The sequence below is a fragment of the Aegilops tauschii genome, chromosome 6 (assembly GCF_002575655.3).
Source record: "Aegilops tauschii subsp. strangulata cultivar AL8/78 chromosome 6, Aet v6.0, whole genome shotgun sequence".
Taxonomy (NCBI): domain Eukaryota; kingdom Viridiplantae; phylum Streptophyta; class Magnoliopsida; order Poales; family Poaceae; genus Aegilops; species Aegilops tauschii.
The window spans coordinates 53,788,863-53,816,199 of record NC_053040.3 but is presented as its reverse complement, the minus strand read 5'-3'; the positions used below and the strand labels follow the sequence as shown (position 1 = coordinate 53,816,199).

At 48.5% G+C, this 27,337-nt stretch overlaps 1 protein-coding gene across 1 annotated transcript; it reads left to right on the top strand.

The window, feature by feature from the left end:
- Window positions 1-427: 427 nt before the first annotated feature.
- Window positions 428-2,477, top strand: LOC109771698 (uncharacterized). Its single transcript, XM_020330395.4, has 2 exons — window positions 428-1,780; window positions 2,197-2,477. The coding sequence occupies exons 1-2, from the start codon at window positions 1,413-1,415 to the stop codon at window positions 2,240-2,242; spliced, it is 414 nt and encodes a 137-aa protein (XP_020185984.1). The 5' UTR covers window positions 428-1,412; the 3' UTR covers window positions 2,243-2,477.
- The last annotated feature ends 24,860 nt before the right edge of the window (window positions 2,478-27,337 follow it).

Below are 27,337 nucleotides of genomic sequence, written 5' to 3'. Positions count from 1 at the left end.
GAGGCATTTTCCTTTGAGAAAGGCTCTCAAACTTCTCTCGGCATCAGATAGATGTCTGCTCTCCTCGGCGCTATCCAAATGCAATATCACTTCGCTGGCTATTTGGAACCGCAGATTCATGAAACTCAACTTCTTCTGGCCCCAGCGCCGAAGTGCCTTGGCGGTCCGCAACAGTTTGGTGTTGAGAATCTTCATGGGGTCCGACCCATAAACCTGCTCCTCCCACGCTGCTTTAACCGTGTCGAAGAATTCTGGTAGTTTGCACCAGAAGTTCTCGAAACGGAATCTGCGCGCCCACGGCCTCGCCAAAGAGCATGTGAGAAGCAAAGGGCAGTGGTCGGAAATCGTGGAGCTTAGCGGGAGCAGATCGCTAATAGGATATAAATCCTCCCAGGAGTTGTTAAAAAAATACTCTGTCCAGCCTGGCCATGATGGAGTTTTCTTGCTGGTTGCACCACGTGAAGCGTCTCCCCACCATTGGCATGTCATGGAGACCCAACCTGTTGATAGTGTGTCTGAACTTGTGCATCAGCCTGGCCATAATTCTTTCACTTGATATCTATGCCTTCTCTTATGAAAATTTTCTTTTCATGTCTTGAAGGTGTTGGCTCTTCTTCCACCGATGATGAGGTTATGTGACGCACTGATGAAGGAAATCATTGATCTGGTACTTTTTTTATCACATATTGTTCTTTGTAGTTCTTGGCATGTTTTTATCTATTTTGTTGTACCATTAAGCATTGAGCTTAAATTCTAAATTTTTCGTGCAATTGAGACATATTTTGTATGGGGTTTCTTTTATGGTAGCTAGAAGCCTTATGGATGTTAAATTTTTTCCTTGGGGCAAAAAAAAATTGGGCCCAGGGCTTGCTCCAATCCTGGCTCCGCCACTGGAGGGAGGGGAGGTCAGAATCTTGGTTACCATGGGGAGTGAATACCTTTTTCGAGATGTATGGTTCCATGGCTGCGCATACGAGTAGGAATGATCGTGCTCTCGCCGGTCAGTGCGTTGCATACGTGTACGACGATCGTTGGCAAAGAAACCGTCCAGCCTCCGAGGCTGGCTCGCACGAAGGAGGGGTGGCGGAAAAGGCGAGGCAAAAGGTGGGGCGAGGCCTGTTGAGAGACGTGGACGGGTGTGGGTCGCATGCAGTTTCATGGCTGCTGCTTTCCATTAATAAATGCGCTAATACACTTCTAGAAAAAAAGGAAATGCAAATTCATGATGGCCCAGCGTTTACCTTTTTGCGACTATATGAGCCCACAGACCCCTTCTCCTCGATCCTCATCTCAAACCAACACCACTCTAACTCAAGCTTATCGTTCGCATCTAGCCTCTGTTTGTAGTCACTCCATCGGGTGCATCTAGCCTCTGGTGGTAGTACATTCAAATTGAGGAAGCAAAGATAGATATGCTGCTGTCAGGCGGCTTCTCCTGGGTGTACCTTGCTCTGCTGTTGGCCTTGCTCACCTTCAACTCCGTCATGGCGGTGTACCACTCCAAGGGCGACACGGCCACTGTCGCCTTCGTCGCCACCTCCTACCTCGACCTGGTGCTGCTCTTCTGCTGCCTCTGGCTCTACAACACAACGGCAGCGGGGTCGGCGTGGAGGAACCGGCTCAAGGCGTCAGTGTGGACTCTCACCACGCTGCTCACCTTCTCCTTCGCCTACATGGTCATGGGCACGGCTGGCCTCACCCTCCACGTCGCGTTGCTCGTGTGGTTCATCGCCGCGGCGACGGGGATTGGTGCCTTCTCCGCCTTCTTCGAGAAGGGCAGGTATGCCATGGCGTCTTTACTTGTCTTCCATGCACCATGCATGTCGATGGAATAGTACTGCATCGCCGCCGTATCCGCCCGCGCTCGGCGTCAAACATTCGACGTGCCCGGCCATGCGGCGCAGCGTGTCCACTTCGATCGACCGCACGGTGCCGCTCGCGTCCTCGTCCATGCCGCTGTGCCCCGCCGTCGTACGTCCCATGTCCGCCACCCCACGACGCGCTCTTGTGCTCCTCCAAGCCACCATGCACCACGTGCCGCTCGTCCCCACTCACGGACGGTGACATGGCCTCCATAGGCAGTCACTTTTGTAGCCATGAAAAGAGTAGCATGCATGTCTTCATTTCCCATATGCATATAGTACTGTATATGTTTGTGTACTGCAAATAAATTGCATTTCCTCTTTTTGTCTGCAGAATCAACCCAGCTCCGGGTGAACCCATGCTGCCGCCACCGGTGTAGCCCAAGCTCTGAATCATTACGGGGATATGCTTTTGTGATGCATTCAGACGCATGGAGTTTGCCAGGTTGTGAGCTTACGATGGAGTTCAAATACTGTTGGGTCGCCCTCGTCTTGTAAATATATTTACCTTGAAAGCATGCAAGAGTCCTTGTAGAATCGTTGTCCTTGTCCCTTCTAGGGGTGCACGCTTAGGTGTGTATGTGTGTAGTGTGCAATGTAACCGGCAACGAAATAATGAATTGCGTGGTTCAGTAACAAGCGTGTGATCTCCTATGTCTCTGCAGTCCTTTACTCTTTTGAATCACACGCAAGGCGCCAAATTTCCTTGGCGCCAAATTTAGTATTCCATGCGGATTCGCCTTTATTCTGCGATAATCTATTTGGAAACGTTAGCGCCTGGCGCGCTACCTTGGGGTTGTCCCTAACTTTTTCTTCGCCTCTCTGCAGGCACACATGCATAAGTGATAAAGTGCCGACCTCTAGTTCGCACATGCATGCACCAACCTACGATTTTCAGAACTTTCCGGTGTGCATGTTCCGGTAGAAATTAATCGGTTTCACTGCATTCCGAGACGATGAATAGGAGATATCAATTTCAGACCTAAGTTTCACGTGATGAAAAGGCACGTGAATGGGTGGCCCGCAGTGGTGATAGGTGCTGAGATACGCTATATGATCGGCTGATAAGGCGACCTAGCTATCCCCAGTGCTGCTGACGCCTGCAGTGCAGTGGAAAGACGTGACGAGGATCGGGTCCCACTCTAATGTGATTCTCGGCGGCCGGTTCGTGCCTCCACGGAGGGTTGAATCGTGCGTGCCGGTCAGCTTGTGTGCCTTTGGATTCTCTAGTCGTATACGGAGATTGGTCGGTCCCCTGATGAGTGGACACCGCGCGTGGTGACACCGCGCTGCTTTCCTTGGCGCCAAATTAATCCACACACCATCATTATTTTACGGGAGTACCTAGAACTCATCTAGATGAAACGTAATTTGGTCTTATTTACCTAGAAAACAAAAACGGATATAACCACGTCAGCACACACGCATCTTATAGCATCACATCCAGTGGCTATAAAAGATGAATGAGACCAAATTAAATCTCATCTAGATGAGTTCTAGCAAAACTGTTATTTTACGCTGACACACCAAATTAATCCAAAGTAGACCTAGAGCGCTCTAGAGCACCGCTAGTACTATTAACCTTTTTCTCTACGGAGAAGATAACTTGGGTTCGTTCTAGCTACTCCTACTACTTAATTAGAGAGCCCATCTTCTGGCATCCACTTCCCATGGCCCTTATCATTCCGTCCGAGATTTTTCTTTTTGCCGACGTCTCCCATTTCCATTACCACCGTCCGTAACACGTTCGCTCATTTAGCCACCTTGATGCATCACTTTTCCAAGTTGCTTCACAAAATGCAAACAAACAACAAGCTTTGCTCTCCCGTAGCTTGCCTCCTAGCTAGCTAGAGAAGATCCGACCCACCTGGTGGCCTGGCGGGAAGGAGCGTGACAAGGCTACTGCCTATGGCGTGCGTGAAGAGAAAAGGTGGCCGCTTGGGGCTTCAGCCGGCAATACAGAAATGCCCACACTATAGTAAAACCCTGAAAAGCACAGACCAAAGCGTGTCTTTTGCAAGGTCGACAGAGCAAAATGTAGCCAACCAACATACGAAAGTGCAAAGAACGAACGCTTCGCTAGGATCTTGGATCTTCAGCTGGCAATAAAACATGCATCACTAGTAGAAAAGGGGGCTTTAGTCCCGGTTGGTGAGGGCCTAAAGGCCGTTCACGTGGACGCAGCTTGGAGCTCCACCTTTTTATGATATTTTTTTTTGAAAATTTTTTTTGCGAATTTTTTTAATTTTTTTTATTTTCAAATTTCTGAATTATTTTAACCTCTAACCTCTAATCACCATCCCTCATCACTGCTCAATTTATCCTCTAATCTCTAATCACCCCTCATCATTCCAAATCATCTAACTTCCCGGACGGTCACCCATCCTCTCACTACTCCAGCCTGAGCACGCTTACTTCCAGGTTCTATTCTCTCTCGTTTCCAAGTCTGCACTTGTTGTTTTCCTGACAATAGTAAGATGTCAATTCTATTAACCCTCAGGAATTTAGCTTGAGCATGAAGTGACACATTTCACTGTTTGAGTTTGAAACTATTGTTTTAAAAAACAATAATTATTTAGTAACACTAATATTTCTGGAATAATTAGTTTGACCATTGTTTGACCACTGTTTGACCAGATTTGACCAAAATTCAAAAAAAACTGAAATAATTATTTAGTAACACTAATATTCTAGAATAATTAGTTTGACCATTGTTTGACCACAGTTTGACCACAATTTGAAATTTTTTGAATTTGTTTGCCTCTCCAGATCTTAAAAGCCCCGTATCTTTTTTTCTGTTAGGTTTTTGAGGATTTTGAAAATGTTTAACGGGGTTCCCCCAGTTAAATTCGGATGTAACTTTTTGAGTAGATGATTTTTCATATAATTTTTTTTTCATCCGAGTTCGTATGCAAAAGTTATGCCCATTTTAAGAAATTCCAGAGAGATTTTGCAAATAAAGTCGAAATTCATATTTGTTAATTTTCCCAACAACTAGACCACATATCACATGGGTAGAGTTTGATGGGCCCTTTAGTACCGGTTCGTGCCATGAACCGGTACTAATGCCTCAAAGCCCATTAGTACCGGTTGGTGGCACCAACCGGGACTAAAGGATAGTCCTTTAGTCCCGGTTGGTGCCACCAACCGGTACTAATGGGCATCGCACCCTTTAGTCCCGGTTCGTGGCACCAACCGGGACTAAAGGGCCCAGGTGAACCGGGACTAATGCCTTAGCCGCACGAACCGGGACCAATGCTCACATTAGTCCCGGTTCGTGACTGAACCGGGACTAATGTGAATATTGCCCTGTGACGAAAGCCCTGTTTTGTACTAGTGCATGGTCATTTTCAGCTAGAAAAATGAGTACTTACATCTCAACACCTCACCCGTTGCCCGTCGCTCATCCTTGCTTGATATAATAAGGCCCTGTTCGGTAATGGTCCACTCCGGAAATCTGCGGAGCGGGTAAATGACAACTCCACCATTTTGATCTACAGCTCCGTCAACTCCGCTCCGGGAGCTGTGGAGTGGAGCGATGCCGAACAGCCCCTAAATCAAAGAAAAGCACGTCCGTTGGAATCTCGTCGCAGTGGAGTTTGGCTAACAAGTTTTCTCCACAATATGAATTTTTGAAATCAATTATCAATATTTGTAATACACAATGAATATTCTAAAAATATGCTATAGAAATTTTTATATAAACAAGTGTGCACATTACCACTTGGAATGAGTGGGTAGCTATCTCAAAGACAATCAATAACTCAAAAAAAGTGTGCACATTTATTATTCGCCTAATATATATTTCTTGAAAAATAATTAACACATTTGATATAATATGTATAATAAAATATTTCCCTTAAGAAATAAAAATAAACAGCTTAGGCCAACGCAGCTAGTGGGCAGTACGACTACGGCAGGTAGTTGTACATGTGAAAACTGATAGAGTAGTGCAAAACCAATCTGAAAGTACTAAATGGACCGACCCACCACCATTAAATTGATGTCCACAATGTTGTGATTCAAATTTATTCTTTGTCTAAAGTTAAATTTGAAAGTTTGAATTTATGGATTTGAGATGTTATTGAGTTATGCAGCACTAACACATGACAATTTGGAAATATATTATAGAAAATACAATAGTTTTAGAGGGTCTGAGTTTATACATTTATTTCTTTATCCTTGGTCGTTTGCCTCAGGCCGAGCACACCCAAGGAAGAGCAGAAAGATTAAAGCTCAGCCTCAGCACTTAAATCGCGCATTGGATGGCCCAACAAAGCAGACTTGCTCGATCGCTCTAGTTAGTTTTTTTATCACTCCCCTTTTTTTCTAGTGCTGCTCTGCTGTTCAAGAATAAAATAATTTACTGGTTTTCTAAAAAAATCTTCAAAGAATTAAACATTTCATAAATTTGAAAAAGTCCATGGGTTTAAAAAAAATCATGGATTATGCAAATGTTCACCTATCTGAAAAATGTTCATGAATTCGAAAATTCTATAATTTTTTTCAAATATCATAAAATTTTAAAAGTTTAGGGATTCAAAAAATATGCATTGATTTTAAGTTCTTTTACGAATTAAAAAAATCATGAATTTGGAAAATGTTCACGAGTCTGGAAAAAAAGTTCATGGAATCAAATTGTTTAAAACATGGAAAAGAACAAAAAAGTGAAACCCCAGATTAAAACCGAGTATGACTAGAGGATACTCCGCGCATTGCTGTGGGAATTGCTTGATTAAAGTTTGGGCGGATAACATGATAACCCAAATTAAAAATACATGTGACTTATCATATTTGATTATGTATAGTTGTAACAGTATTTATTGAATGTAAGTAAAATAATAAAATAAAAAACATTTCCCCTTGCATAGTTGAATGTTCTGGGTCTTTTCCCATCCATGATTCAATGTTGAGGCGGGCCTTATCCCATTCGTAATTGTTGGTGAGGTGGCATGCTTGCATATCGCGATAAACTAGTAATTTCCCCACACGTTGCACAAGGAATTCAATGATAAATTTAAATGAATTATATATAAAGGAAGTGATGTAAATAAAATGCTACTGTCTTTAAACCTAGAAGTGTTACGTACTTGCATTGTGTGTGAACAAAAGGCATGCATGTACCGTTGACCATATTAGTTTCAACAATTAAACTAATGCCCACCAGTAGCCTGTAGAAAGAAAACAAATTAAATAATATCCAATGTATTACATATGTCCATTACCAATAAAATAGAAATGTTGATGTGATTTTTACATGTATGAAAAATGTAGTTAGTGGATACTTACATGATACATTTGATGAGTTGGATTGCTTGCGTGTCGGGAAAAAATAGAGTTATTGGTGATAATTAAAGACATTATGTGGTCTGCATGGCTGAAAATATTATTAATCGATCCTGACATGGCACACTTACTGAGGTGTGGATGGCTTGCATTTTAAGATAAGTAGAGGTAGTGGGAATATACTATTAAGTATACTAGAGGATACCCCGCGTGTTGCAGCGGGAAATGGTTGATGAAATGTGGGTTGATAACATGAGAACTAAAATTAAAAATTCATATGACTTATAATATTTGATTTTATATTGTTGCAGCAGTATTTATTGAATAACTAGAACAATTAGACGGAAACCATTTTGCAACGCATGATTGAATGTGGTGGTGGGTCTTTTTCCATGCATGATTACATATTGAGGTGGGCCTTATCCCATTCATAGTTGTATGGTGAGGTGGCATACTTTCATTTTGAGATAAATAAGTTAGTGGGGATGACTCTCTTATGTATATAGGATGTGATATAATAAGTTAGTGGGGATAACTCTCTTAGATATATAGAATACCTGGAATAAAAATAGGAATATCAAATACAGAAAAATGAAATAGTAAAACTGGTCGGAAGCTTCTTGAAGCTTGAAAAAAAAATGGTTTGGTAGCTTTTTTTGTGGAAAATAGTAAATGCGATATACCTGAGATGTGCCGGGCCATTAGAAAGGACAGGTGTTCGATGGAGTGTGCGCTATGTACGAAAACAACTAAATCCAGCGCCTTAAGCGCCAAATAGTGTTTTGGATATCAATATATTAATGTGTGTATTTTAATGTGCTACTCCCTCTGTTCACTTTTATAAGACCTTGAAGACATTTCAGACAATATGCAAAACAGTCCATTTTGAATTGTCTGAAATGACTTACAAAAGTGAATGGAGGGAGTACATAACTTTTTCACTTCTAAATATGTTTTGATACTTCCATTCTGTTTCTAAAACATTATTTGGCCCGTTGCACTGAAAATACACACCAGGACACTTTAAATTTTAATGTGGAAATGATATGTTTGGTTACTTTATAAGTTTTTATTATTTTTTGCATTTTTCTTTTTATCAACGCTTAAACCTTTGTGATTTTTAATGTGTTATTGACTTCTTGTGTAATTAATTGTTTTTGCGTTTCTTGCCTCTAGTGTGTAAAAAGGAAAACCCAGTCAAACTAGAATGTAAACATGTTCTAGCTAGTCGGCTTGTGAGCAGTCCGACCGGCGCAGAACTAGAAGATCGCCGTGGAAGTGTATGTGCCAACCGCCGCCATGTTAATTTGGACTAAATCATCAGCAAAAAGTGTCAGACCTAGAGTTCTGGTATCTTTTTTTTTGAAAGGAGGCAAAAGACTTGCCTCATTCATTAATTAAGAGGGGGAAAGGAGTTTAAAATTTGTGTTACAACACCCATCGTGTTACAACACCACTACAAAAGGCCTACTCTCGCGGCATGATAGATCCCAATTTCTTTGCACCCGCGGTGACCCAAGTTTGAGCCTCAATCTTGATGTAGCTAGTAGAACCGTCGGTGGGGCACTCTTGAGTTGAAAGATGCGAGCGTTCCTTTCATTCTAGATTGTCCAAGAGGTGAGCATAGAGAGGGTAGCCATGGCCTTTCTATTCGGTATGGTAGACTCGGAGAGCCCGATCCACCTAGGACTGAGGCGGGAATGGAACGAGCCTAAAGCTAGTGTCAAAAAGAAACCCTGGGTTCAGGGTTTTTAGGTCAAAGAAACTCCGGTGTATCTGCTGACGGTGCGATGGATGGGTAGAAGCCTAGAGGCGGCGAAGGAGACGGTCAAAGGTGCACGAAGTGCAACAATTCACCAGGAGAAGCAAAAGGGGAGCGCATGAAATTGCTCATACGGTCTCTGCTTGTGAAAAGTTGACAAGTGGTGCTGTTTTTTTTGGAAGGTAATAACGAATCAAGAGCATCTGGAGAAGCAAAATGCAAAACACTAGAAGACACGATACTTGCTTTGCTTTACGTGCTATGCTTAATTATGTTCTGGATCATGGCTAATCAAATACTCCCTGTGTCGCTAGCTAGTTGTTCCTCTTAGTTACGTCCTCTCTTGGGATTTGCTTTGCGACATAGTATGTTAAGTACTCACTCTGTAAAGAAATATAAGAGTGTTTGAATCACTAAGTAGTGATCCAGACGCTCTTATATTTCTTTACGGAGGGAATACAACTGAAGTTCATACAGGCTCAAGCAATATGCTGTACTACGCACCATTTTATAGTAAATACTCATTCCTGGGGATAGAACTCTAATTCTGGACAGTACTTTGCGCTGGTCGAGTTTGGTGGGTTGCACTAGTTCCCCACCAGGACATTCATCCGAGCCATGGCTATAATCTCACCGTTCTAAAATAAATAAAGTTCTAATTATTTCTACGAAATTTTATAAAATTTCTATCATTTGAAATTCCTATAAATTTCCTGTAAACCAAGGGAGACCTTAGTTTGTGGTTGCTGCATGGGAAGTAAGGGAAGCCCCACTGGCCACTGGTGCACGATAGTCGTGTTTTTTTCAGGCAGCTAGGGCCCAGTGAGAGAGTTTTGTCCCTCGATCGGTGTCGAGCAGGAAGCTTCTTCATTGTTTCCTCTCACGTCTCAAACACTGACACTATAGCATGTGGACGCCGTTTTGCAACTGAACAGACGACTTTGTACCGGTGATGGAACGAGCTCCATGCAAATTGGCGAACTTTGTCGTCTTCAGTTTGTCGGTACATTACGATCCAAGATGGGATGGAACCTGGAATAGCGAGGTTCGAAGACCAGAAGTGAACCGGCTAGCTAGTTTTGTTACACCTACTCACCTAGACTGCCAAGGCTAACTTCAACGCGCAACCCCAAACTGACGTCCGTTTCGTTCGTTTAGGGCAGAAAAACGTACATGGCCGTCCGCTTGCGGTCGTGCGTCATTGGTGCGCCCAACGGACACGCCTCAATTCAAAACGTCCGAATTTATGGACTTCGATTTTTTGCTCATAAAAACAAAATAAATTTGTAAATAATACAAAAAACATAAATATAAACATGAACGTCCACACATCCATAGTATCCAAGTTCAACACAGGTCTTAATTAAACTAAAATTAATAAAAGACAAAACAAACTTGATAAAGGCCCGTCGCCGGTGGCCGCCGTCGTCTTCAGGAGCTGTCGTCCTACTGGTCGTCGTCGCTGGTGAGGTCGACGTAGGGAGGTGGCTGCCAAAGGTGGGCCGGCGGCCCATGCCAGACCGAAGGCACCGGAGGCGCGTGCACCACCTCCTCTCGTGGCTCGTGCTCCTGCTCTGGTGAGCGCGACGGCGTGTCTGACCATGGGCCGACACCCACCGAGCCGGCGATCAATCTCCGGTGCCGTGCACGACCAGCTCCACCGCTAGCCCACCAGACGAGGGTTCCACGCGGCGACGGGCGGCTCCTCCAGCACCTCCTCATGCACCTCCTCCTTGACGTCCAAGTACGGCTCCGGGATGGCCACGTCGTCGGCCGCAGAGAGGGCCAGCACGGTCTCCAGGCCATCCCATTGCCGCTCATCATGGGTGGCCATGGAGTCCTCCATAATCCGCCTCTTGAGGCGGGCCTCCTCCTCCTCGGTCATGGGCGACGGCGGTGGCGTGGACGGGGATGGAGAAGGCATCGGCGTGATGCCGCGTACACGCCTACAACCCCACGTTTGGGGAGGGCTGTCAGCACGAGGAGGACGCGGGCGGCGTGGGCTCAAAAGATGACCGGCAAAGAAAATATGCCGCCGCAGGTCGTGCTCGTCGCGGAGCCATGTATGCCACAACGGCGAATCCATGGCGTACCTGGGGTCGCTGAGCAGATCCGGTGGAAGGGAGGGCGTGGCGTCGGTCGATCTCGTTGCGGCGGGGCGCGGCCGCTCACGGGTGCTGGTGGGATGGGCACGCAGTCAGCGGAGAGATGCCAGATGTTCGGCAGGTGGACATCACCCCACGGCAGTGGCGTCCCCGTATCCCAGTAGCGCCGACACACGTCGACGTGTACGTACGGCCTGTTCCGGTGCCCGGCCGCCGGCGGCGCAATCTCGAACGCTGGCGGAGAAGGTTGTGTGGGAGGAGAAGGTGGTGCGGGCGGCGTGGATCTACTGGAGCGACGTCAGCCTCGTGGTCGAGCTTCCCCTTAAGTGGGGTGCGATGGCGGAGGCTAGGGTTTGCTAGCTCATGTCGGGGCTCGAGGATGTAGGCGGGCTTGGAAGTGGAAGTTGTTGACTGGCCGGTCCACGGCTTCCACATTAAGAAGGACGACGACTGGGAGATGACAACCAGGGCCCGCCGCGCGTGCGCAATTATTTTGGGCGGCGGAGGTAGGTGGACGGCTGCCACGCATCCCCGAGGCGGATGACGAGCCCATCCGTTCGACGTCCGTGTGGACGCAAACCAGGCGTAGGTTCGCGTCGAAAATGGGGCTGGTCGGAGGCCAAAACGGACAAAATTTGAGGATGCGCCCGCCCGTTGGCCGTGTCGTCTGTCTGTTTTGACCCAAACAGACACATGCGGACAGAATGAGGTCGCGCGTTGGAGTTCACCTAAACAAACATCAGTGGTTCTGTGGTTGGTTCCAGACATCCAGTGAACAGGATCTCCAGGAGCATTATATATTTAGTACTTGAACGGGCTGATCATGGTGTGAGTGTTCTTTCCATTAGTTTAACTTTCAAATTAACGTTGTTTCGTTACACTCCTGTCCTTTTCAGGGTTCCATATAGGGTGTACATATCTTTATACTCGATGACTGCATGAAACCCACGCAGGCAGCCACCTCATATTTCTCCAGCGCATGTGCACGCGCACTAGTCATGTCACGTATATTCCCTTCCACCAGGCCACCAGGGTCCAAGGGCAGACCTTCTCTAGGCTGGGTATGTAGCTAGGCCATGGCTTCAATCTCCAACGTTTGTGAATTCCATCTGTGTCGATGTGCGAGCATGACACCGGGACTCAGAGGCATCCTTTTTTTGGCCAGGGGCTAAACACTCAAGTTCTCCTGATCCTAACGCATGATGGTAGAATGACACTGAGTTTTTACTCAAGTTCAGGCCACCCAGAGGTGCAAAACCCTATGTCATGCTGCTTATTTCATTACGTGGTGGATGATTACAATGTTGGGTAGGAATCGGCAAGCAGATACAACCACTGGGCCATTGCCATTCAACTAGTTTATCAGAGCTAGTGTTCTTCTTGCCGATTAGCTCAAGGAGGAAGAAGCACTGATAGTTCTAGCGGTGTTGTTGCTCTCCTAGCACTAGCTATCTAGGGTTTGTATTATACTAGTCGTTCAACCTTTTTTTCGGTGGCTTTGGTCCTCCTTTTATATGACACAAGGAGATATCACACTAGCCGATTTAGAACTAGCAACACTGCATTAAATGTAGGGACAAGTGTTTGCCTATCCTTCGCCGGGTAGGTATGATGACCCTTGTCTTGTCGGAGTAGGATGCTGACGCGCTCTTCTTTTACCTTCCATGGATGGAGTGTCGCTCTTCTGGTAAAAGAGGGGTGGCAGATCACCTCGCTCTCCACCTAAGTGCCTCGTGGCGGCTCCACCTTACGACAGGCTATTTTGTGCCGTTGTAGGCCGCATCAGGCGTAGTTGTCCCGTGACACCGTAGGTGGTGGCAGGAGTAGATGTCACGCACTGCTGTACTAGTAGCCCCTAGAAGGGTTGCCGGGGCGATTACGTGGAAAAGGTCATTGCCAGGACAATGCTAGCAGGGCAATAGTTGTCGAGGAGATACGGGCGGTCATGGCCCACACGCCACGCGCGAGTGTGTAAGTCGGTTGTCAGGAAGGGCTCCCGGCAACCAATAGATAGCCGCTCCCGTGAATGTAGATTTCTTACTCTGTAATCTTGGCCTTGACGTTGTCAATGGTGTCAGACTCCTCCTCCTCAAGGGTCATGGTCTTTCAGTGAGTGTCTTCACAAAGATCTGTAACTTGAGTAGATGTCTTGACGAATATCTACATGCCACCATGTTGACGGAGGACAAGGTGAAGGGTAGATTCCTTTTGGATGTTGTAGTCAGCCAAGGTGTGACCATCCTCACATCCTCAAGCTACTTGCCAATCAAGATGAAATGCTTCTGGTCCATAGGGAGGCCCTCTTTGCCTTGGGTTACCGGGAGGCAACTAAAGCCAGGGGTCTAAGCAACACTGTCATGGCCCATGTTGGACGGGTCCGTCAGGTCCTAGTTCTCACTGGGCTGACAATCTGTTAATCAGGAGTAAGCAAACTTCTATAGGGTAGGTAAACAAGGTTGCATATCAAACACTCGCCGGCATGCACCACCTTCTTTTATGAGGAATCATTGGGAGTACTATGAAAATGAATGCTTATGTACAGAGGTGCCAATTTTTTTAGGGAAACTTGCGAAACCCACAAGGGGACCGAAAATAAGACGCAACTTAGCCAATACCTACGGCAACCTGAGCCCATAAGTCAAGTCCCTCCACTTGATGTCTTCAAAGGTGAGTGCAGCCACCTCGAAATAGGTTAGGCGGGTCCCATAAAATATGACAGTTTTGTTCCTTCCAAGTATTTCATATTGTGTAGAGGAAGCACCCACTACGGCGGCTTCTGCGTCCTTAGGTAAAGGAGTGATGAACGTGTTCCGCCAGTCCGAGGCCCTATGTGGGGGGGGGGGTAACATGGGTTTGACTAGCAAAGCCTCTCCATGGTCTAGAATTCCACGCGGGGCCACACTGCGATAAAGAAGGACATTCCTTGTTGAGGTGGTTCATGGTTTCCGATGCCCCGCGGCACATCGGGCAGTGAGGGTAATGTGGCTGCACTTACTAGCGAGCATGTCAGCGTAAGGATCTCCCGTGGAGCACCATCCAGAAGAACTTGTGCTTTGGCTCCACATGCGCATCCCAAATCTTTCTCGAGGAGAACTTGGGAAATAAGCCATCGAACTATGTTGCGTATGCCAAAGCAGAATAGTAGATGCCATTGGGGCGGTCCATTTTTGTGATCCTATCCTCCTGATCGGGACTATTGGTAAGTTTCATGAAAATGTTTTGTGTCTTGTTTGAACCCATCATGCTTTCCTCTTCCTCCTTTAGCCAGCTGTTGACCGACCAATTTTCTCCCTCCTCCAGACGCTCACCTCCTTGCCTCTCCTTGAGAGATGCTACATCCACGTAAATAGTTACTCCCTCCTTCCACCTATGTAGAGCCTAATACATTTTTCAAGACCGCCTTTGACTATTGACAAGATTAATAGTACATGAGATGTATAATGTGAAAATTATATCATCGGAAGCTCCTTTCACATACGAATATGACAGTATGCTTTGTGTAAGTTGCATGTCATATATCATTGCTCTAACATTTGGTCAAAGTTAGCCTCGAAAAACGCATCATGCCCTATATAGATGGAAGAAGGGAGTATGTAGGTTTATAGGCTGATGTGCCTTGGCCATGTTTAATCTATACCAATATAAAAAGACTCAAAGGAGCGGATCCAATTAATCTCGGCCATCAAATCATGTCAATCCAATGACATAGACTGCTTCGATGTCGAGCGCTCAACACGTTTAGCGTGCAGTTAATTTCATGCCAAAAATAGTGTTAATCACATAATAACACGTAAATAATATCCTACTTAATATCCGCATGCACTTAATATACTTCCAAATTAACGTGCATTGCACGTACACATTGACTAGTTGGATTAAGAGAGATGATGAGGCCCACCCCTCTGAAATTCATGGGGGATTAGTAGTAGATTAGGGAAAAGGAGAGTTAGCACGTAAGACTTTGTAAGATATATTCGTAAGTGTAGCATTTATTCGTAAATGTAGCATCTCTCGCTTTCCTTCGGTACTACTCCAGTAGTTTGCAACTCTGCATGCACTGCTTTCTTTGGTAGTTTGCATGCATGTGCTGATTGTTCGAGGGTGTGAGCGCTAAAAGGCCGTGTTTTCTTCCCGAAACTGACAATCATGGCTTGCAAGCAGAATGATTAGTCCGTCCGTACGTTCTCTTCCCGCACCGCACTGCTGGATCTGAACTGCGGAAAGGACCAAATTATTAGGCAGGAGATGTGATAATCAAACCGATGAGCCGAACGACAGTGCATGTGCATTCATGCTACAGGAGTACTGAGCTTTAGTTTTGACGGGCCTTTGCCTCGTGTAGGAAGCTTCCTGGCTTGTTTCCGCAGAAGAGAACCGGAAGTTTGAACACCTGCAGGGTGTACCCCGGGTGTGCAACAATGGCTCAGCCGCTAAGGTAGTGTGTGCAACTTCGACATGACGTGGATAACTTACTAGATGACGTACAAGATATGACGTAATTTCTCCATCATTTTCCTCTTTCGTTTTGAAAGGATCCTTTTCTATCTCTCTCTTGAAAGCGAAATAATCTAAAAGTTCTTCATTGATTGGCCTGTGTGCGTTTGCTTAGGACAGGACCCACGCATAGCCATAGAACGATTAGGCCTCCATGTACTAAGGATGAAGAGAGAATGATCGGACCTCCGTCCAAAGTAGCACACTAGCAAACTAGCCACAGAGGATGCTGAAGTTTTAAATAGATTCATCGAATGATTAGGGCTGCATGCAATAACAGAACTTACCGTACCCCAAATGTTGACCAGCCAAAGTGCCAAATAGCAGAGTTCTAGGTACATAGGAATCTCACAGGGCAAGTGTCTCTTTTTCTTTTTTTGCGGTTACATGACGACTGTTCTATAGATAATTACATACAGGCCAAAGGGCCGATCCTTCGGAGACCAACCATCTATCGACGTACCGACACACGGACTGACTCGTGTTTCAAGGTAAATTAATTTACATCAGGAGGTAATAACCGACTTCTGAAGACGTCGTCAACTCAACTTTGGAGTCCTGACTCCAGAATGAAATTTCTTTGTCGGGATTAATCAACAAGACGAATGACTGTACGGTAGTGGCTCCATGCATGCATTGGAATCGCAAATAGCCAAGCAATGATCGTGATCTTGTTAGCTATGCCGGTGGCAGCACCTCCCGTGGGTTGCTCGCCCTGTTCAAAGAAAAGGGCAGCAGAAAAGAAAAAAAGTCCCGCCTTAGTAGTACTCCCTCTATTTCAAATTACTAAATCAGCTATACTTAATATGGAACAACGGGAGTAATTAGTAAGAACGTGGATAGATATAGGAATTGGCGATGCATTTGTGAATAAAGAGTGCATACTTTACTTCATGTATTTTAGTTGGCTGTTCTAATCACAGGAAATATGGGTTAATAAGTACACAATAGCTAGCTTCGTCCAGAAGGAACAGGCCGCACGGTGGTGTTTGGACGCCGAGCTCGGTCGGCTACGGCGGCGAGCAGTGCAGTGTTTCGAAGTGATCAATGCATGCATTTATGGAGAACTAACGGCAGCAACGACTAGCTAGTTACCTTCCCTGCTCGAAGAAGGTGGAGAAGGCAGCAATCCCGGTGGCGGCGGCGATGACCCAGACGAGCAGCGCGACGTGGAGCGTGAGGTGGGCCGTGCCCATGGCGATGTAGGTAAAGGAGAAGGTGAGTAGCGTGGTGAGCGTGCACACTGTTGGAGTCGTTGTGTCGAATATAGTATACAAGATAGGTTACCGTTGGACTTGTAGTTGTATTGTGTTTAGATAGGATATGGAGTCGTGTCCTAGTAGGACACTTGTATCCTAGGCCTCTTATATATAGCGGGGGTAGACACACGATGTAACTTTGCCAACATAATAGCACCGAAACGCTGGGGAAGCCGGCGGCATGTGCCGGTGTCCAGGGCGACCGGGTGCGGTATTGTAGCGGTGTCATGGGGAGGAGCGCCCATAGTCAGGCCCTAGGAATGTAGCCATATCGGTGAACCTCGTTAACAAATCTCGGTGTCGTGCTCGTGTGATTGCTTGGTCCTCGGATGATCAATGGTATGCCTCAGATTTATTCTAACAAGTGGTATCATGAGCTAGGTTCGAAGAGGTTGCGTGTTGGCCCAGACCGTGCACGTCGAGTACTTTCCGACGACACGCAAACGACTGACGACGAACGACAACGAAGAACTTGCCCACAGTCTTGGTTTCTGCCCCAAGCTGGCTCGATCCGTCCGGATCGATCGAAACTAGCACAGCTAGCTACGTAGCCCGGTGAGTTGCACTTGTACACGAACTCCTACGCCGAACACACACGTAAACAGCAACCGGTTGATTGATCCGGCCGGCCTGCACTACACACACGTACGCACACGAGGAGGCTGGCCAAGTATTGCCAAAGGCTCGTATCGAGCCTTGTGTTTTATTTCAACTCACGGTACAGATTACAGGGGCTATACACACGTATATATAGTAGTAGGACTACGAAGCTAACCTACTCGGCTAACTATTCTAATCCTATTCGGTGACTGCTACTAGTCCGTCTCGGACAGGGACACCACGTCGTGGTTAATTCCAACAATCACCCCCCTAAACACGACGTCGTCATGTCACAGCTCCGACGCCGATCCTTCTTCGCATCTCCAAGAGCTTCTCTCGATCCAAAGCCTTGGTTAGGATGTCTGCCATCTGATCATCGGTGCAAACGTAGTTGACCTTCATCTTAGCTTCTTCCACGCAGTCCTTTATGTAGTGATACACCGTATCAGTGTGCTTGCTTCAATCATGCCGCACCGGATCTTCGCGTATAAAACTTTCAGACTTGCTATCAACATTAAGCACCACTTGTTCCGGATCTCGATCCATGAGATCACCGTGTAGCCGCCCTAGCCACACACCTTCACACGCCGCAGTGGCAGCTGCAATATACTCTATTGCATCAACTGCGGGTGCTTTACTCTTTTTGCTCAGTTCAAGACGAGGTTTCATTGAAGCTTCAATTAGATTGCAATATTTCATGCCACGACTTTCAAGTACCTTCCTTGCGTATGCCTCCCGGCATAGTGTGATCCCCACCGTCTTTTGATGTACCTCTATCCCGGAGTAGTAGCTCAAAAGACCAAGATCATCCATCTTGAAAAGCTCTTCCATCTGTAGCTTGAACTTTGCAATCAACTCTTCATCTGCTCCGGTAATTAATAGGTCGTCGACATAGATGCCAACTAGTAGACGATCCCTTCCTTCACCTCGCTTGTACATTGCATGCTCTAGTGGGGCTTTCTCAAATCCAAGAGAAATCAATGTCCGACCAAGTTTGATGTTCCACTCCCGAGGTCCTTGCCATAGCCCATACAAGATTTTGTGTGACTTCAGTACCTTGTGCTCTTCTCCCTCTTTGATGAAATCTGATGGTTGATTCACATACGCATCTCCTTCTATCTCGCCATTCAAAACCGCAGAGTTTACATCCATGTGATGTACATTCCATGAGTCCTGAGCCGCGAGAGTGATGAGTAATCTCACCGACTCCATCTTTGCAATGGGAATGAACACTTCTTCAAAGTCCACACCTTCCTCTTGCACATACTCTTTGGTTAGTATCCTCGCTTTGTGCTTCATGCACCCTTCAACATCTTTCTTGACCTTGAATTCCCACTTGAGCTCCATAGCCTTTTTATTGTTGGGAAGATCCACAAGCTCCCATGAATTATTGTCATGGATCGACCCCAACTCTTCTTTCATAGCATGACGCCAACACTCCTTCGTATTTGCGTCCACAAATTCCGCCGGTTCCTCGGCGCTTGCTAGACACCGTCGCCCACTCCCGTTCACCATCACCGGGTTAATCATCCGAAGAAATTTCTCCGGATATGGGTGTAACTCCGGCTGTAGATGTTCGGGTGTAGGTGGTGTCCTTTCCTCCACATGCGCTGTCGATGTCCCTCCTAGACTGGTCGGCAGCACCGCAGTTGTAGCTGAGCTCACGTCCACACATAGGCCACCAGACCAAACCCCATGCAGGCCACCAGGCAATGTGCCTTGCCCATTACCACCCGCGGATTGGCCTGTCTCCTGGTCCGGCTCCTCTTCTGATGCGTCACATGTGCCTATATCTTTTGCTTTGCATGCTGAGACGTTGCTGCTGCTGCCTTGTGCACTACTTGGTAGGCTTCTAGTATGAGAGCACTCCTGCTTGCTTGCTAGTAGGCTCCTGCTACAGCGGTCAGCGCGTTGCATGCTGCTCCTTGGCTCGCGTGGCGCAGCAGACTGGACCGCCGGTCGCACGTAGGTTCTCCGACGAAAGCCTGGACCATCCACAATGACAGCGGGACCTTTTTGCCCCACTTTGCCATCCTCTGACGTCACGCCTGTGCTTTTTATGGCGCTGTTTGCCGTTGTGTACATGCCTGGTGCGCCTCCAGCACCAGGGCACTCCTTGCTTGCATGTGCAGCTGGCACTACACCTCCGGGCCGATCGCACGTAGCGCCCGCTGCACCCGCGCGGGGTACACAGCTTGCCAGCGCATTTGGTCTACATCGCGACACGACGCCGGTGCTTCTCTTCTCGTGGACTTCCGACATCACGGACGTCTTTGTTCTTTTAGGATGCAGCACACAAAGGCTGCTTCTCCATGGCCGAGCGCACGCGGCAATCGCTGCTTCCGCTCCAGCAAAGTTGGCACTTACGTTCATAGCACTGACATAAGTTTCAGAATCACTCCCCGCATCTGTAGCTTCGACACAGGTTTCCGAACCACGATCATGATGGCAAACTTTTTCTTCTGCAAGTTCGACAATTTCTTTAGTCAACGCTTGAGAGTCTGGATCCTCCTCGTCCACCAGTTTACACATCAACATCATGTCACCATCATCTTCTTGCTGGACAATGAGCGCCTTCTGCTTCGGTGCTTCCTCGCAGTCAGCCTTGAAGTGGCCGAGGAGACCACAGTTATAACACCTCACTTTCCTGATGTCAAACTTTCTCCTCGGTGGTGGTGCAGCCTCATCGTCTGAGTCGTCGTCGGAGTCGGCGAAGTTCTTTCTCGTCGAACGCTGCTTCCCCTTCTTCTTGCTGCTGCTCATGGATCCGCCTCTCTTTTCTAGGGCGATCCACTGTGCCTTCGTGAGCATCACAAGCTCGTCGTTCCTTCCATCCCCAAGACTGTACCGCATACGCTCATCGTGAGCCTTATACCGTCCGACGAGATCGTCGATGGAGAGAGTCGCGAGATCGATGCACTGCTCGATCGCCGTGACAATTTGCAGGTACCGGGGAGGGGCCGCGCGTAAGAACCTCCGGACAACCGAGGCCTCCGTGAGGTTCTCTCCAAGCGCGCGAATCCGATTGACGAGAGTAGCCACCCGTGAAGCGAACGCATCCACAGACTCATCATCGTGACCAAAGTCTCGTAGTTCCTTAGGAGAGTTTGGAGATTGGCTTGCTTGACACGGGTGTGTCCCTCGAACATGAGCTTCAAGGTATCCCACACCTCCTTTGCCGTTGCTTTGGCGATGAGGTGCTGGAGGACATCCATCGGCATCACCGAGTAAATCGCCGACGCCGCCTGTCGATCCTTCCGGTGCTCGGCTCCCTCCTTCTTGAACGCGTCGCCACCGGGATCCACCGCGTCCCATAGCTCGTTGGCGCGGAGACCACACCCCATGAGGGCCTTCCAGACCCCGAAGTTCTCGCGATCAAACCGTGGATACGACGAACTCGCCGGAGCAGCAATTACTTTAGCCGCACCGGAGTACTCCGCCAGCTGCTTGGTCTTCTCGTCGTTCGCCATGATCCTCTGTTACTAGAAGATCAACCTTGCTCTGATACCAATTGTTGGCCCAGACCGTGCACGTCGAGTACTTTCCGATGACACACAAACGACCGACGACGAACGACGACGAAGAACTTGCCCACAGTCTTGGTTTCTGCCCCAAGCTGGCTCGATCCGTCCGGATTGATCGAAACTAGCACAGCTAGCTACGTAGCCCGGTGAGTTGCACTCGTACACGAACTCCTACGCCGAACACACACGTAAACAGCAACCGGCTGATTGATCCGGCCGGCCTGCACTACACACACGTACGCACACGAGGAGGCTGGCCAAGTATTGCCAAAGGCTCGTATCGAGCCTTGTGTTTTATTTCAACTCACGATGCAGATTACAGGGGCTATACACATGTATATATAGTAGTAGGACTACGAAGCTAACCTACTCGGCTAACTATTCTAATCCTACTCGGTGACTGCTACTAGTCCGTCCCGGACAGGGACACCACGTCGTGGTTAATCCCAACATTGCGATTCTGCTGATCTAGAGGAAGGAGTGCCGATGTTTTGATCAACGGTGTTTGCATGAGAAGTCGCCGACGCGGCGTATGCAAACGAGAGGTGATCGGGATACATCTGAGCTCGGTAGATGCAATCGGAATCGAGCAGATGGCGTGCAAGCGGCGGCAGTGCTACGTGCGCGTGGCAGCTTCAGGCGAGACGGCACGGCAATCCGGCGGCGCGGGCGTACAAGCGTACGTGGAGGCGTTGGCGATAGGCACCCGGCAGCGATCGAGCGAGCCGCGCGTGGCAGTCGGCTCGGCATAAGGCCCAGGCGGGGCCAGCAGTGCTGGGGCCGGGTGGCCTAGGCCAGAGGCCGATGCAGGCCAGACGGGAGCTGTGGCTCGAGAAGTTGCGGAGGACGTAGTGCATGGCTGCGTTGCTGAAACGCGTGAGGATTTGTTGAGAAAAAAAATGCTACGCACAAGAGACTTAGCTAGGTGCTATCGGTTGGAAAAAAGCTAATGGCCAAGAGCCTACAGGAGCATGTGGTGGAGTTTGGAGATTTTTTCCATTGATCTTCATGGTGAGGTGCACACGGGAAGGCTTATATGGTGGAGTTTGGCTTTATTTCTTTGTACATGGTTGTGTACGAGGATGGTAGCGTCAGGGTTTGTGGTGTGCGTTGCGAGGATGGCGACGTGCGTATAGGGCTTGGAGAAGTCTGGAGTGCGTCGTGGCAGAATCATGCATACACAGGGCGTCCAAGATATGCACAGATGTGCGAGCAGTCATGGTGCAAGGTGGAGCATGGTTGTAGCCGGACAAGTTCGGCTGGGTCGGACTGGACAGTCTGACGGATCGACGTGAGTCGGTTGATACAGAAGACGGTGGTGGGATCGGCGGCAGCGACATAGGAGCGTGATGCTGATGGTGACCGACTTCTGGGTCGTGGAAACACGTGGCGCAGGCCCGAGGGCTTGTGTGGCTTCGACAAGACTATGGCGCAGGGTTGATTCAAGGTGGTGTATACACGGAGTTTGAAGTCGATGAGGCGCAGGGGTGGACTGATCATCTACCACGGAGTCATGTTGAAGGTGGAGCTGGATTGAGGGGCTACGGTGTAAGGATCCAGAGAATCGAAGCCTATTCAGCGGGAAAAAAAGCGAGAGACACGTAATTCGGACTGGAGCCCAGTGGTCTGATGGAAGCGTGAAACTCGTCATCGGTCGGTGATGATCGATGGTACTCTGCAGTGGGGGTTGAGTGGTGTGGGTTTGCGACCCTTGAGACTCGACCGGGACAGCAGAGGCTCGACGCGGTAATAGCGGCGAGGCGTGCGATATGCACGGGAGCATGGAGACGGGCCAGGGCTCTGGTGGTCATACATGTGGCGAGACAACTGCGAATTTGACTCGGAATGACTACAAGCAATGGTGAAATTCCTTCAAGTTTCAGAAAGACGGTCAAGAAAGGAGCGGTGATGTTGAGTTCAGGTAACTCTTATGTGTGACACCCAATATGTGAGTTGTTCACTTTCACGCAGGTCATTGATCAGTGTGTGATGGCGTTGGACTGATACTATGAAAGTTGGGAGCACAAACTAGAGTAACAAGGAACTTAATTTTGCTCGAGTGTTGACTGTGGTCAAGAAAAGAAGGGACTAAAGGTTGCAGGTGGAGTCATATGGAGTCTTTGGAGTAGCAGCGATAATCATGGGATAAGCTCAAGTCCAATGTAAATGGAAGTTTGACGCATGGACAAATCCAGGGTGGTGGAGAATATTCGTCAAGGTGGAGTTTGTTGGAGTTGTGTCGAATATAGTGTACAAGATAGGTTACAGTTGGACTTGTAGTTGTATTGTGTTTAGATAGGATATGGAGTCATGTCCTAGTAGGACACTTGTATCCTAGGCCTCTCATATATAGCGGGGGTAGACACACGATGTAACCTATGCCAACATAATAGCACCGGAACGCAGGGGAAGCCGGCGGCATGTGCCGGTGTCCAGGGCGACCGGGTGCGGTATTGGTATCAGAGCGACCGAGTGCGGTATTGTAGCGGTGTCGTGGGGAGGAGCGCCCATAGTCAGGCCCCGGGGATATAGCCATATTGGTGAACCTCGTTAACAAATCTCGGTGTCGTGCTCGTGTGATTGCTTGGTCCTCGGATGATCAACGGTATGCCTCGGATTTATTCTAACACACACCGATGCTTTCAGCTGGTTCCTCCACCTCCACGTAGACCCGGCGGCCGTTCTCTTGTATAGCCAGAGACAGCCGAACAGAACGATGAGGTGGACGTAGGAGGTGGCGATGAAGGCCACCATCGCCGGGTCGCCCTTAGACTGGTACAGCGCAACGCCGGAGTTGAAGGAGAGGAAGCCGAACAACGCAGCAGCAAACGCCCATGGAAAACCGCGGCCGCCTGCCTCGGTCCTCTCCACAGCAACGCCTAACTAGGATCTCCTCATATCTGCGCGTTCTACGAATTTTCTCTAGGGTTCCGCTACGCCGCCCCCTCGACCAGCTCGAGTCCGGCTGTTTGCGTGTGGTAGTAGTGAAGGACTCGGCGTCCAGTAGATATATAGGCGACGCTGGAGGGGAGTGTCAGCATCTAGTAGCAAGGTGGGTAGCCTATGCGCCTGTGCCCCTATGCGACAGCACCAGCCTTTGGGTCTATGACATGTGGGCCAGCACCCTGTTGAGCCCACATGTCCGCTCAGTGTTCGGTTCATTCTGGATTTAAAAAATGTGCGACATAGAAGAACAATGCAGAGGCCACGTGTAGTTCTGGTCGCGAATTGTACTCACGTAGCTCTCACCATCATCATATGCAACGGCACTAAATAGATATCCATGGATATCTAGTTGCACATCCAACGGGCTTGGACACTCAGTAAAAAGAGATTCTACTTTCTTTCAGGTCTAAAGGTGAATGTGCTTTCGTTTCGTTCACGATCGATGACCGACAACGGGTTAGGCAGGTGAAGACGACGACGCGTATTCCCTTCTTTAGGTGTGTGCAAGACATTTAATCAGAATCAGATAATTCGATTTGTTACTGGACGTATGCGGATTAGTCATGCTCTATCTGAAGTAAATCTCATGCATGAACGTATCGTGCATGATGGTCGCTTCTGTTCGAGCAGCTAGGGCGCACGGTGACTGCTTTGTCCCCCATTTGTGTCGCATTAAGGAGACAATTGCATGTGGACGCCGTTTTATAACTGAATAAACAGACTTTGCACTGGTAAAACCAATTGCAATACGGGATATGAAAGTACAAGTTTTACAACGTAGAAGATCCTTCTCTTTGGAAAAAATGACCATGCGCCCATGCACTTGTCCACCAGCGCGCTGACCACACCCAAGAGAAGGTTCCGTTTTGAGGTGTTCTGGACGAAGTTGGAAGGCTTTGAGCAGGCAGTCCCGGAGGCTTGGGTTTGTGATGAGGCTATAGTGGATCCGTTCAAACGGCTAAACCAGCTATACAGGAATGCAAGTAGATACTTGCAAGCTTGGGGCCAAAGAAAGGTCGGGAACATCAAGGTGCTTATGGCCGTGGCCAACTGGGATATTTTCATGCTAGACCAAGTTCAGGAGTGGAGGTTGCTCACAACCTTGAGCTGTGGCTTCGGAGATCCCTCAAGCTCTCCCTCCTCGGGCTAGCTTCGCTTGAAAGGACCATTGATAGGTAAAGATCAAGGATCAGATGGCTGAGAGAAGGTGACGCCAACACTAAGCTATTTCAGGCTATTGCCAATGGCAGGAAGACTAAGAATTTCATCCCTAGCATCAAGTATGGAAACGAAATAGCAACGGACCATCAGAGGAAGGAGGAAATCTTTGCGGAGGCCTACGATGGCCTGTTGGGCACGGCGACGCAGAGAGAGTTCACTCTGGACACCCAAGCTCTTGCTTTGGAACAAATAGATCTCGCTGATCTGGACATGATATTCACGGAGGATGAAGTTTGGAACGCTATCAAAGAAATTCCCCCAGATCGCGCACCGGGACCGGACGGCTTTATTGGTATCTTCTACCATAAAGCATAATCAAAGGAGATATCATGGCGGCCATGTTGAAATTATATGTTGGAGACTCGAGGGGCTTTGGAAAGCTCAACAAGGCACACATTGTGCTAATCCCCAAGAGGGCTGATGCCATGGAGGTGGGAGACTATAGACCGATCAGTATTCCACATAGTTTCTCCAAAATTTTCTCGAAGGTCTTGGCCAACCGGGCACATGGGAGAATGCATGAAATGGTAGCCACTAACCAATCAGCCTTCATCAGAGGAAGAAGCATACACGACAACTTTCTCCTAGTGAGGCAGGTGGCCCGGAAGATACATGCACAGATAGAAAATGTGCTTTTCCTAAAGCTGGATATTTCACGCGCCTTCGACTTGCTCTCCTGGGCCTTCCTGTTTGAGATCCTTAGAGCGAAAGGTTTTGGCCCAGCTTGGCTATCCTGGGTGGCGGCCCTTCTGTCCACGGCCTTGACGAAGATCATCGTCAATGGAGTACTGGGCCGCACCATCCACCACGCGAAGGGGTTGAGGCAGGGGGGTCCTTCTTCCCTTCTGCTATTTGTCATCGGCATGGACGCACTCACAAGTCTGGTTTGCAAGGCATCGGAGGCTGGTGTCATCAGCTCGTTTAGAGGTATATCGCCGACTCAACGGTTGTCGATCTACGCGGATGATGTCGCGTGGTTCATAAGGCCGTCAACGCCGGAGTTGATTACGCACTACTAGGAAAAGGGCTATAGATGGAATGGCCACTAATGGCGCACCAGAAATGTGGTGCGCCATATAGCAATGGCGCACCATGTGCTGGTGTGCCATTAGTGTGAAAGACACTAATGGCGCACCAGACAAACGGTGCGCCATTAGTAACAATTTTTTTTCTATTTTGCCAGACATACTAATGGCGCACCAGGACATAGTGCGTCATTACTAGTTGTAACTAGTAATGGCGCACCAGCAACATAGTGCGCCACTAAAATATTTTTTTTATTTTTTTACTTTTTTGCAAAACTACTAATGGCGCATCTGGTGCAGTGCGCCATTACTAGTTTAAGCTAGTAATGGCGCACTGCTCCCCGTGCGCCATTAGTGTATATTTCATGGACACTTGATCTCGATCCCCCTTCCATCTCGATCGCTATCCCACCTCGCCAGATCCGGTCCCCCTCGCCGCCGAGCACCCCCTGCACCCTCTATCCCGCTCCACCGGGCGCCGGCGCCGACCCCCCGCACCCTCCCCCGCTCCACCGCCGCCGACAACCCACCGCACCCTTCCCTGCTCCACCGCCGCCGCCGACGACCCACCGCACCCTCCCCCGCTCCACCGCCGCCGACGACCCACCGCACCCTAGCTCCCCTGCTCCACCGCCGCCGATGACCCACCGCACCCTCCCCGGCCCGCTCCACCGCCGCCGACGACCCCCTGCACCCTCTCCGGCCTGCTCCACCGTCACAAATGAATGCTATAGCTAATTCCTCCCTCTCCCTCGCCAGTTCCCCTTCGTCCCTCTCCCCCGCGCCAGTTCCTCTCCGTCCGCTCCCAATCCGCGCCCCCGCCGCCTCCCTCTCCCCATCCTCCCCTCCGACCCTACCCCACTCTCGCCGGAGCAGCGCCGCAGGGCCGACACCAACCTCGCCCTCGCCCGCGCGCGCCGCAACCTCCGCCTCGCATTCAACAGCTACACATTCTACACCGAGGACAAGGACATGAAGAGCGATGGTTATCAGAACTCCGGGGTAACGATGGAATCCTACACCGGTAACGACAAGGACAAAGCACCCCCCGCAACCCCCGACGACCCACCGCACCCTCCCCCGCTCCACCGCCGCCGAGCATCCCCCGCACCCTCTCCCCCGCACCCTGTTTTTATAAAAATTATTACTGTTTTTATAAAAAATATTACTGTTATGATTTAAACAAGTTTCAACATATTTAAACACAAATAAATATCAAACAACATTTTAAATGCATTTTTTATAAAAATTAT